This window comes from Sinocyclocheilus grahami, unplaced genomic scaffold, assembly GCF_001515645.1.
Source record: "Sinocyclocheilus grahami isolate Dianchi unplaced genomic scaffold, SAMN03320097.WGS_v1.1 scaffold1054.1, whole genome shotgun sequence".
NCBI classification, from domain to species: Eukaryota; Metazoa; Chordata; class Actinopteri; order Cypriniformes; family Cyprinidae; genus Sinocyclocheilus; species Sinocyclocheilus grahami.
The window spans coordinates 317,684-330,632 of record NW_015506233.1 but is presented as its reverse complement, the minus strand read 5'-3'; the positions used below and the strand labels follow the sequence as shown (position 1 = coordinate 330,632).

At 38.2% G+C, this 12,949-nt stretch overlaps 1 protein-coding gene and 1 long non-coding RNA gene across 2 annotated transcripts; one reads left to right on the top strand and one right to left on the bottom strand.

Annotated features, from left to right (window-relative positions):
- Nucleotides 1-228: 228 nt before the first annotated feature.
- LOC107566188 (tafazzin-like) lies at nucleotides 229-12,097 on the bottom strand. Its single transcript, XM_016251562.1, has 12 exons — nucleotides 12,041-12,097; nucleotides 5,953-6,092; nucleotides 5,402-5,515; nucleotides 2,502-2,630; nucleotides 2,309-2,354; nucleotides 2,139-2,224; nucleotides 1,416-1,496; nucleotides 1,291-1,332; nucleotides 1,156-1,218; nucleotides 1,006-1,058; nucleotides 834-911; nucleotides 229-701 (listed from the first exon to the last, which is right to left on the bottom strand). Exons 3-12 carry the CDS (start codon nucleotides 5,508-5,510, stop codon nucleotides 600-602), a joined length of 789 nt encoding a protein of 262 aa, XP_016107048.1. The 5' UTR covers nucleotides 5,511-5,515; nucleotides 5,953-6,092; nucleotides 12,041-12,097; the 3' UTR covers nucleotides 229-599.
- LOC107566189 (uncharacterized) lies at nucleotides 6,865-7,736 on the top strand. The gene is made up of 3 exons (XR_001606482.1): nucleotides 6,865-6,909; nucleotides 7,105-7,173; nucleotides 7,317-7,736. It is a non-coding gene; the product is annotated as an uncharacterized lncRNA (long non-coding RNA).
- Nucleotides 12,098-12,949: the final 852 nt, after the last annotated feature.

Sequence of the window (12,949 nt, the reverse complement as noted above, 5' to 3'; positions counted from 1 at the left end):
AATTTAAAAAAAATATTTCAACAGTCCAACATTAAATCAAGAATTTGGCTTTGTTGTCATGATAATCACTGATCCAGCTTTGACAACTGTGCATACAAATTTAACATGTTAAATGTTTAGGAAATTTAATACAAAGAAAAAAAAAAGAGAGAGCAACTCACTGACATTCTAGGATGTAAAAGAGTTACTTTATCATTTTTAATACTAATGCTTTTTTGATGGGTCAAGTATTTTGTACAATTAAAAAAGAAAAGAAAAAAACTGTGGCGTGCTCCACAGTCTACAAGGCATTTCCAGTCACTGACTTGCACACAAGATATCTCCTGAGGTCCTGCACACTGCTCAAAATGCATTTACTTTCTCTGTAGGTGTAACCCATTTACAACAACAAAAGATGTTTTCCTATAGCCCATGTCTGACTGTCCACACATAAACCAACTGACACACACAGATATACTTTTAAGGATGCTGTAAACCTCTTTGGGTGTAGTCATCTGTATGATTGTTTCTCCTCAGTGTCTACGCTGAGTTGAAAGGCCCGGGTTAGCTGATGTGTAATGTCCTGAATAGCCCTTTATCTGTAAACGTCCCTCCATGGGTCACGAGTGCTTCCGTATCCTGTGATGAAGCGCCTCCGCCTGGGCTTTCAAACTGAGGAACTCCCCTTGAATAAAGTCTGTCAGTGTTTTCCGCATTTCCATCTTTAGAGAAAAATAATGGTGTACTCTGTACTGTAAGACTACTACTACTTGAAGAAGACTACTACTATTATTATTATTATTATCTTTGTAAACACTCAAGACATCACATCTCGTGCTGACATGACCACCTACCGGACCTGTGTTGTCAGCTCTCAGGGCATTTACCAGATGTCTGACTGTGAACGGCTTTCCAACTACAACGGTTACTCGCTGCACAAAAGAAAAGTGCACTCGGAGTCAAAACTGTTCTGTAGGTGTGTCATTGACAAATATCAGGTATGACACGAGCAAAATATGTATTGACCTGTCCTACTCGAGGGATGTATGGTGTTTGATTCGGTAAAACATTACTCATACCTGAAACAATATGGTGCATAAGCAAGTGCTCAAATATGAATTGATGAAGTTATGTGCTACGGTAACAGCTTATGTCATTTGAACGTGCATAACTTACCTATATGCCACATGGGTAAAATGATTGGGTGAAGAGTGCACTCCGCAATCAAACGCCCAATTCCTGTCAAGGAATAGAAGGATTTACTTACAGGGTAAAAGAAATTATATCCTATTATTGGAGCATAACTCTTACCCCATTTTATCCTCATGAACTCTCCAGTCATGTTAACTTTACCTGGCAGGAGAAATGCACCATATTTCCTTTAACTTGTACCACAAACAAATTTTTAAAATATGAGTGTCCTCTGCTGTCTGTACCCTCTGGAAATATGTGAACCCACTCCCCTTGATTCAGCCTTTCCACGAGGAAATCCATTCCTTTCTGATATACACCATCTCCTAAAACACAGGACAGTTTAATGCATTCAATAAAGTGTCCCTTTAAAACACACACACACACACACACACACACACACATATATATATATATATATATTTGTGACCCTGGAGCACAAAAGCGGTCTTAAGTTGCTGGGGGATATTTGTAGCAATAGCCAAAAATACATTGTATGGGTCAAAATTATTGATTTTTCTTTTACGCCAAAAATCATTAGGATATTAAATAAAGATCATGTTCCATGAAGATATTTTGTAAATGTCCTACTGTAAATATACCAAAACTTAATTTTTGATTAGTAATATGCATCGCTAAGAACTTCATTTGAACAACTTTAAAGATGATTTTCTCAATATTTAGATTTTTTTGCACCCTCAGCTTCCAGATTTTCAAATAGTTGTATCTCAGCCAAATATGGAAATATTATTTATTCAGCATGTATACATCTCAATTTAAAAAAAATGTACCCATATGACTGGTTTTGTAGTAAATGATATATATATATATATATGTAAAACTTAATTAAAAAAAAAAATTTTTTTTTAAATGTAAAAACCTTATCAAATTCAGTTTAATTTAGTCTAATCATTAAACAAAAACAGTCTGAGGAAATGGGGAAAAAGCGTGGCATTAGAGGAGTTCACCTCTAACAATAGGCACACATTTCCCTCTGCTGAAGAAGCTGGAGTGCAGTTCTCTTGTGAAACAGATGTCAGAGGCAGCAGGTGCCCTGAGCACACACAGACAACAAATATATGATAAAGCAACAAAACACTTTTACACGAGTCTCCAGATTCTGCTTTCATTGACTCACCATCTCATCCTGTTAAAGCTCCACAGATGCCGGAGCTTCAGGACTCCTGTTATCAGAATGTGCACAAACACTTGAAATGCATTTACATTATCTACTGCCAAATCTACTCTAAAAATCGTTACCTCGGTTATATTAAATGTGTCTTTTTTTGTTGGAGCCATGATTTTATAACTCAATCTGAGGCTCTGCCTACCCCAGATGTGTGGATCATCCATACAGGACTGGTGATTGCAGACTGTGATAAGAGGCGTGTCCCGAGGGCGCTCATCAACCAGGTCCAACAAAACATCCTGGTTGTGCACCACCAAAGAGTTAAAATAATCTACAGAATCAGATCAATTAGGTATAGGTTACATCTTTCATAGTTCATAGTACACATTACAAGAGTACCCTACTAATCCAGGGACAATCATTTAAAAATAATATTATAATGTTGTGTAATCTATAATATTATAGACACAGCCAGTTTATTTATTCGTGATAAAATAATTACTTTATAATTGTATTAGAGTCTTACACACATGCAGTGAATCTGAGGCATGCATTAATTTGACTGCTGGCAGTTATTGTGGGAGTGACTTGGAGCGCAGGAGATGCAGATACTAAAGAAACTTTAATGCGGTCACATAACACATCTGCTTCAAATATAAAATTACATGAATCTCTAATTACAACATTGAAATAAAAATGTAAAGCCTGTACATCGCTGCATTGCTGATCGGGGTTTCGAGTATCGATACATCTGCCCTTTTTGGGGAACACGAGAACGCGCAATAATCTTAGACAACTTTACTGTAATCAAATCCACAAATTTGTTTGAAGAAGCAAATTAGCCAGAGATCGATCAGTTATCAGGATTAGAAGATCTGGCATCTTTCAAATCATCTCAGATGTGTTAAGTGAGGTACGAAGTACGGGCCCCATTTGTGCTTTGGATTTGTTTGGAAATATTTTCGTTGCCGAAATAGCATTAAAAAAAAAAAAGTGTCAAATGTAATTCAGTTAACATTAACTTCTTGTTTGTTGAACATTTGTATAAAATCAATATCATGGTTTGCAATCATGCTCATAATTATGAAAACAGCTCTCTTGCTCTTATGATAGGCCTATTGCTTAATTATCTGTTATAATACTGTACTGTATAGATCTCATACAAGTACTTTTTTGAAGTTTTTAGGCCTTTTTTAATTTTAAATTTGTGACAATTCCCCATTAAGTTCTTACCGGGCACAGCAGTGTCCAAAGAAATACAATTAGAAATAATTTATTGATTGCATTTGAAGCAGGAAGTTTAAATCCAATCATTAATTATGTTAACAAATAAATCAGACAATGCATTGACAATTTAGTGATATCCCCACAGTTGTGGTCTTCCTGAGTCCATTTAGTCCAGGGCTGTCCAAACTCGGTCCTGGAGGGCCGGTGTCCTGCAGAGTTTAGCTCCAACTTGCCTCAACACACCTGCCGGGAAGTTTCTATGGCCGTGTCCGAAATCGCCCCCTATACCCTTAAATAGGGCACTATTTGAGGGAACAGCCATTTTTAGTGGTGTCCGAAACCATAGTGGATGTTCTCGAGTGCACTCATTCAATCCCACAATGCACTGCAAAAACGAGTGTACAACTGGTGCACGCTCAACGGCTGGAGAATGCCCATAATGCACCGCGAGTCACGCGCCGAATGAATTCCCGCATCTTGCCAGAAGATGGCGCCCGCAGCTGAATAATCAATCCGTTCACTTTTACAAAGCACTCATCCATGGACCATGGCGTACAGCATAATGTACAACACGGGTATAAATTCATTGTAAATTGATTATTAAATTGTTTGATTAGGGTTTATACATAATTTCCGTCACAGAGTTCAAGATAAATCCTTTAATCTTACTACTGGAGCTGCTAGTTTCAAATGTTTAAAGGGGTCATATGATGCGATTTCATTTTTTCCTTTCTCTTTGGAGTGTTACAAGCTCTTGGTGCATAAAGAAGATCTGTAAAGTTGCAAAGACTAAAGTCTCAAATCCAAAGAACTTTTATAAAAGTTCAGAGTCAGCCACGCCCTCCTAAAACGCCCACATGTCTACCTCACTATGTGGGAAGATTTGCATAACGCCGCCCAAATGTTCACGCAAAGAAAGAAGGCGTAACTTTTATTCTCGCTGTAGTATTGTTGCTGCTGCCGCCATGTCGTGAAGACGCTGTGTTTCGTTGTGAAAGCGAAACTACTTTGTTTGGTCTTCCAAAAGAGGACGATATCCACTTCGTCATGCCTGGAGCTGATCCGTGCTGGTCGCTGAGGGAATACATCAACTTTCACCGTGGACGAAGTGGAATCCAGCCCGGCCTCAGTGCACGCTAAGCCGGGGCTTCCCCTCACGCTTGGCCGCTTTGTTTTTCGTTGCCACTGATGATTCAAACGTGAGTTTTGCGTCGCTCCGGCTGGACAGGGCATCACAGTACGGTGAGGGGTGTAACATTTCCATCACACGCTTGAGGTATTCGGCCAATCACAACACAATGGATAGCTGGCCAATCACAGCACACCTCGCTTTTAGCTTTGTACAAATCGACGTGTTTCAGAAAGGCGGGGCATAGAGGAGAAACAATAATGTACAGTATGTGGAAAATAATGTGTTTTTTGAACCTTAAACCGCATAAACACATTTCATTACACCAAATAATGTTCTTTTTAGCAACGTCATATGACCCCTTTAATAAACAACAAGCACAAGCTATGCAAAAGTGGCATTCCTTCCGGTGCACTCAGTGTCCGAATTCACTACTCGTTTTCATTCACTCCTTCTAGTGAACTGAATTAGTGACCTAATGTAGGGAACAGTGAATGAGGGTATAGGGGGCGATTTCGGACACAGCCTATGCCTAGTAAGAGCTTGATTAGCTGCTTCAGGTGTGTTTAATTAGGGTTGGAGCTAAACTCTGCAGAACACCAGCTCTCCCGGACCGAGTTTGGACAGCCCTGGTTTAGTCTAAAACCAAGACAAATGCAGTCGAGACTAAGACAAGACCGGTCTCAAGTACTACAACACTAGTCCACATTACTCAACATGTGGATGTGGAGAGACATCAGACTCACTGGTCCAGAGGTAGCTGTAGGAGCCCACCATGCCCATGACCACGCGGCCGGATATCCTCCAGCCCAGCCGGGGGCACTGTGGGAAGGGCCAGGTGACCTCCGAGGGCATCTCGGCTGATGAGACAGCAGAACATGTTAGGAGCGCACATATCTATAGGCAGTGATACAGGTCAGCTGCTGAGTATATAACTGCTCCAGATGGATCAGATATAGCATGTAATCATTCTGGGATAGACTTGTTAAGCAGAAGCAAGAGCTTTATGTCCACATGAAAACAGAGGAGCAGCGTGGCAGCTGTTAACACAAGGTACACAACATTGAGAAATAGCGTGATGTGTGAAAACATATAAAACATACGACATATAAACGCTGCTGGACGCTTAAGAAGTCAAACAATTAGAAACGTCCTCATTTTAAACTTGAAACGGAGTAATTTATTGCATATGGGTGCAGTTATTTATTCGCCACATTTCTGTAACAACAGCGTTAAATTATAATGTGAATTTGATTAATTGTAAAAAGTATAATTTTAAAATATGTAACCCTCCCACCTTCTGTCCCGTGCGTGCGCGCAGGAAGGCAGCTGCACCGGAAGTACTACACCATCACGGGCGATCATGGGAGTTGTAGTTTTGTAGTCTTTAGTTTCCTCGACCTTGACGTTTACGCTTTTATATAACTCCACATAAATCTTGAAACATAAAACAGTACTGATTAAATAATATTAGAAAGACGAAAAAGAGTGTGTCGTGACTGCGGAAGCACTTTTAAAATTAATTAACCAATATCAAATGTAAATACAATACAACATAATATCAGGAGATATAACAAGGAACATAGATAACAGCCAGGGGACAGAAAACCCAATTATAACCTAAATAAAGTGATACAAAATAATAATAATAATAATAATAATAATAATAATAATAAAACAGATAACATAAAATCAAGTATGAATAAATAAGCAAATAAATAAATACAAAGTAATAATTTTACAGGGGAATCCTGAAAAGAGCACAACAAGTTAGTGTTTTCTTCACTTTAGTATTTTCCGATGCTGAGAGCGTTTCGAAATATTGTTGCAACTTCTAACAAACACCGTAAAATGCGGCTTATTGTTGGAGAATTTACATTTGTGGATATGGTATTTGGCTAGGAGAAGCATAGGCGTAATTTGCGGGTGGGACGGGTGGGACATGTCCCCACCACTTTTTGCCAGGGTCGATATTCCACTTTTTGAAAGTAATTGAAAAATATATTGCGGAAGGTCGGCTATGTATTAAAGGGAAAACAAGATCAACAAATCATTCTTCATACACTACACGCACAGTTTAAATGCTAATACCAATGAATATCATCAGATATTTTTTGGATAAAGTAAATGTTACAGTTGGTATTCATTTTGAACTTCAGTTTATGAACTGATTTTCATGAAGCAGTCTGATGGGTTTTGTGTGTTTTTAGGATTGCACAGTGCACAGCTGCACAAGAAAGACCGTCGTGAGGAGGTACCAAACCAGTCTTCAGTATTCAATCGCTTCATCTTCCTCTTATACACGACAACATCAGTATTACGAATGTGCACTCACAATAGAGAATATCACGGGGGCAGACACTTTTTCATGGTTCTGTATTATCCTGCACTGCTCCTCAGGTCAGATTTGTTCCTGATCGGTTTGTCTCTTTCCCTGGTTCGCCCTCAGGCCCTGTATTCTGGTCATGGACTCTCTAAAGCTGTCGTACCACCAGCGGATCTACACGCTGTTACGCGAGTGAGTCCTTCGGGAGATCCTCTCTTATCTGGATTCATGTTTTATTGTGTTCGATCATGTCAGAGAACTAAATGTGCCTTCATTCTGAACTCTTAAAGAGTACATTCCTGTGATTCCCCTGTAAACGTCACCTCATCCCGCAGGTATCTGCAGGTGGAATGGGAGGTTCGGAAAGAAAGCGCTCGAGCTTTTACCAGTGAAAGCATAGGCGTGAGTCCGTGCAGGGTCCCGCTGCAGGACAACAGCAGCGACTGTGGCCTGTACCTGCTGCAGTATGTGGAGAGCTTCCTGCAGGTACCTACATACTGGGTTGATGCCAAAATATTGGCATTGCCCCGATACCTTGTGAACCATGGTGCATTTTTTACCGGGTCAGAGCTTTTTTTAATTTCTTCAATGCTGAATGTCAGAAACATTAGTCATCCAAGTTACCTGACATTTCGCGGTCTGCCGTTCAGTGGGATTTTCAGTAATGCAAGAGATTTGGATCTCCGGAACTCAAGTTACACCTGTTTGCTTTGCAGCCTTTAGTTGAATCCTGGTTTGTATTAAAGCACATACTGCACTACAAATGGTAAACTGCATACTTTTAAGTATCAAGTCCGCTGGTATGGAGGTTTTGGGACAAACAAAAATGTATATAATTGTATTTATTTTTTTTATACTTTATTTTATTTTTATTGAAATATATTAAATATATGTGTATATGTTAAATATATTATATTTGAATATTTTAAGTATATTAAATATTTATATTATATATACTGAATGTTGAATATTGGATTATATTAACAGTATTACATATAATGACATTTTATACAATATTAACTCAAATTTACTTAAAAAATATTTTAATTTTAATAACAGGCCAGAGAAAACCAACCCTATATATATATATTATAAAAACAATAAATATTAAAATAATTTTAATAAATTATATATTCATCCTTTTGTTTAAAGGGGTCCTATTATGCTTTTTCACTTTTTTAATTTTAGTCTGTGTAGTGTGTATGTTTGGGCATAAAAAAAGATCTAGAAAGTTACAAATCTCAAAGTCCTCTCCAAAGGGAGATATTTAGTTTTCAAGAACTACAGCAAACGGCTCGTTTGGACTACAGCGTTTGTTTTCCGGGCTTTGTGATATCACAAAGCGGCTCATTAGAATTTCATTACAAATAATTCCCGCCTACAGAAATGTGAATGGTTGGGGGGTGGGGAGGGGCGAGGTTGTGGTTAGAACGCTTGGTTGAGTGAGCGCATGAGACGAGACGACGAAGAAGAAGTGCTGCTGCAGAGTGAGTGCATCAGAGAAAACCAAGAAGAAGAGCTGCTGTGCTGTAGCCTCACATTTTTTACATGTCTAGAACAGCGGTTCTCAATTCCAGTCCTCATGTACCCCCGCTCTGCACATTTTGTTTCTCTTATTGCTTCAGACGTTTGTTATATTTGACTGTAAGTGCCCTGCGAAGTGGACATTACCGGATATTCCTCCATGATTCCAGTTTGAAGGGAGCGTATATGTTCCATACAAAGGGCATTTAAGTGTGCGAGACGTGAATTTAAATTGTATTTTGTTATGTTACAACCTTCAATTGAAGTAAAATTATTTTTAAAAATGTGATAAATAAACATATTATATATCATATATATATCACCTGATTAAAGTGTTACTTTACTTTATAAAAGCATACTTTGAGATCATTTTGATAACATGTTTATGCATTACTTTCAAGACATAAGTTTAACACGGCAAAAATAGACTACAATTAATTAATTTGCAATGTAGCTAGTTGCCATGGCAACCTCAAGTCCTTTCTGTTTTTCTATGTATTTGTCACGAATCCGGTCTATGAACTTCTGTTCACTCACCACCAAAGGCTCACGACATGGACTCTCACACTACACAGACTGTTACACTATACCCTGGACCACATTTCCCATCATCCATTGCACTGATTGTACACAGCTGTAACCAATCACACGCTCACCGGGAAGCTATTACACACACTATATAACATCCACCCAGATCCTGCTCTAGTCGCCGAGTATTGTTTGTGCATATCACTGTGTTAGCGATAGCATCTTTACGGAGCCTTTCCGTGTTTTCTAGTCCAGTCTAGCCTAGTCTTGTATCTTAGCCTGTTTATCTCGTCTTGTCAGTCTGCCGCCTGCCGCCTGCCCTGGAATTATCGACTGTCTTGGATTAACCCCTTGTCTTGCCGTTTCGGACTCTGTTCGCCCCTCGTCTGGACTATTGTCTGTATGTTTGGATTATCCGTTTGCCTTGCCCCCTGGATTACGTTAGCCGTCGATCGACCCACGCTTGTTTACTGGACTGCTCTTGTGTCTTGCCCTCAATATACATGTTTGCCAGTGTTCGACCCTGCCTGTGTATGACCATGTCTATGAATAAAGCTTTGCGTATGGATCTGCACGTTTCACGCTTCTGTCACTCCGTAACAGAAGTCATAGTAAAATCACTTGAATTTGATACAGAGAATGAATTTTTAGGTTTATAGAAAAATGAAAATGTGTTTAAAAGTGTGACTGACCAAATTGAGTAGCTAAGTTTGGCCACCCACCTAAACGATTTGTAAGGATTGCAGACGTTAGTTTGCAGAGGGTTGCCATGATTAAGCCTTCGATGTCATCATACAACAAAAGCACTAGCAGTTTGCCGAACATAACTGGGACTTTCATTGGGACCATTGGTATTTATGGTGTGACCAAAACAAAGGTTTTTTTTTAAGAAAAAAAAAAAACAAGAGGTGGGATTTGGTGGCCAATAATTGTGGCAGATATATTATAAAAATGTGTTTTGTCATTTTTTCTTCAATAATAAAAAAAAAGTTTATTTTGAATGAAAGTCCAATAAGATAAACTGCAAAGACATTTTTCCAAAGACAATTTGTTCTTATTTACCAAGAGTACCTATATTAGTGAAGGGCACTGAAAGATACAAAAATAAAAGTTCAATTAAGGCTGCAATATGGAAGGTTAAACAAAATTCCATTATTGAGGAAGTACATGAAAATCTGTTCACAACCACAGTCTTGCAAATTCTGTAAGGCTAGCATCTTTTATTCGTATGTTTATGCCATTCTGCTAAATATAGAAAAGAAGGTCTATGTATACAGTGAAATCACCCACAGGAGGCGGGTTTATGTAGCAGTTTAGCCAATTGCTGTGAACATCTTCAAGACATGACATAAAATTTAGCCAATCAGCATCCTCAAATCTTGTCCGAAATGGACGATTTCTCTGTCGCATGAAACGAGCCACTGCTATAGTCTGGACTGGACTGTAGGGGCTGAATAAAGCAAACCAGTTTCTCGCTCGTAAAGTTTTGATGGATGACAACTGTAGTCAAGGTAAAGACGATTACAATTTCATACAGAATCTGTTATTATTAATGTGAATCAAACCATATATGTGTGCTCTCTGCGCACTAATATCTTTTTGCACGAGCACATTTCAGTATGCTTGCATGTCTAATGAGTATTTTATATAGGATTTATATTATTATTCTTTGTTTTGTTTTGCGATGTTCAGTGGTGTTAATGTACATATGGGCCTCAGACATGAACACTGTTGAACTGTTTACTGATGATTTCAGCTGGAAATATTACTCTTTGATATTGTCTTCTTGCATTATTGACAAACTGTTTTCCTGTTTAACACTGTAAAGCTGCTTTGACACAGTCTGTATTGTATAAAGTTATATAAATAAAGGTGACTTGACCTGACTGATGATGTTTAGTCACCTTCAGATCGCCACATTCTGCAAATTCAGAAAGTTTTTATTTTTTGTGTTTTGCTGTGTTTAATAATTCTGAATGGATCTGTGTACTGTATGTATGCTGTGGTTAAGGCGGCTGCTATAGTGGTCTGTTGGCATCCCCAGGTGGTCCTGTTTGGTACTGCAGCTTTACTTGTAGTTATTTATATAAAAAGCTCTAAACAAATGTATCATTTATTTTTTCATCACAGATTTTGTTGTTCCACTGTATACATAAATTATGAATTATGAAAATGAAAACGTATTTTTAATTTACCTGGGAAAAAACTTAGAGAACCATCCTCAAACGTAATCCTGAACTTGGTAAAACCAATTATCTTTATTTAAAATATGTTTCAAGCTTTCAAAATATTTTAAGTCGTAATACATTTTCCTTTAACTGTTTAGCATTAAATAATATTGGGATGTTTGCTAAAATTGCTGGATGTGGCACAGCCCTAGACCTAGTAAATTTTCCACCAGCTCCCACTGTGTAGCACTGTGTAGCGTCTGGACCACTCAAACACACAATATATATTTTGTTAGCTAGATTTAACAAATACTCTGTAACACCCCAGGAAGCCGAACAGGCCCCTGGTTCCATGGCAACCCTGACACCCGATACATTTACGACCTCCTGGAATTTAGGTGAAGAAAATCGCTTCCTTGCCGAGTCACTTAATCATGCAGATTTATGCTACAAGCTTTTGTAGAATTGTACAGTAAGAAAGTTATTTCCTTTAACCAGGAAATTAACGTTCTTAGAATTGACAAGACAGTTGACCCTGAGAGGTCAGCTAAATATCTACAGCGGATCTAAATATTCATAATTAATTATAACTAGTTATGATTAATTATTCATATTTCCTCATGAGCTGATTCGTTACAACTGATAGTGCCTTGTAAATTAGTTTGCTGATGGTTAGTTAATATGATGCAGGTTTTTGCAGTGAAATACCACACACAAAAGAGAAGCAACTGTTTAGTGAATCTCCAGCATAACTAACTTACTTTTTATAGTTTTATTTGTGCCTCTAGGGTACAATGTAGAGCCATTTTATGGCACGTTTAGAAATATCTGTGGCGTACCTGTCTGGTAGTTTGACTTAAGCACATCTGCAGGCAGAGCAATCAGCCAGTTTAACATGCCAGCAATCCCACCTGCGAGAAGAACTCTGGATGTGCTGAGATGATGAATACTTGGAAGAAATGAAATGAACATTAGTTTTGAATCCTGATATTATTTATAGCTAGAATGACAAAGTTGTGACTCTCACCACTCTCCCTCCGGGGTCAGAAACTGTTTTAAGTATTCATAAGTTCACAGTACACACAGTACACACATAAGTACACACCATTTGAAGGCACATCTGAAAGAAAATGAAAAAAAAGATGCATCCATAAAGGCCACCTATTAATTTTAGTTTACAGGAAATATATCATGTCACACAATATCACCGGTCACTGTAAAATACTGTGCCGTTAAATAACAGTTATTTACTGGCAGCAGGGTTGCCAGAAAGGTACTGTTAATTTACAGCTCTCAACCGTTAATTTACAACTCTTAATTTTTACAGTGTTTTACAGTGTAATTCTATCATGGAAATTAACTCCGCTCCCATTGCTTCAAACAGTTCAAGTTTAAAAACTAGCATTCATACGATGTTAGTACTGTGAACTTATCTCATTTGAGCCCACTGAGAAGGAATATTTCTTAGTATAAAACTGCAAACACATAATGTGTAACAGCAAAATAACTAAAAACGACTTTAACTCAAATCGTTGCAGTTCACTGTTAGCTATAGCACACGTGTGTGAGATGAAGTAACAAAGAGAGCATTACTGTATCACCAACGCCACAGTTACTGCCTTTAAATAAAGCAGCAGAACATCAGTGTTTGTGGCTCATCATTGACTGAAGCACAGGCTCTAGCACAACGGTGAGCCAAAAAACTACATTAAACTAACAATTTCTCTTGTGCCAAAACAACTTTATAC

What these genes read in the sequence shown, in the direction of transcription:
- LOC107566188 (XM_016251562.1), bottom strand. Translation starts at nt 5,510, where the DNA reads ATGCCCTCGGAGGTCACCTGGCCCTTCCCACAGTGCCCCCGGCTGGGC. An exon ending in GGTTCACATATTTCCAGAGG is followed by an intron (nt 1,333 to 1,415) that starts GTACAGACAGCA and finishes TTCTCCTGCCAG; the next exon opens with GTAAAGTTAACATGACTGGA. An exon ending in ACATCCCTCGAGTAGGACAG is followed by an intron (nt 912 to 1,005) that starts GTCAATACATAT and finishes TCTTTTGTGCAG; the next exon opens with CGAGTAACCGTTGTAGTTGG.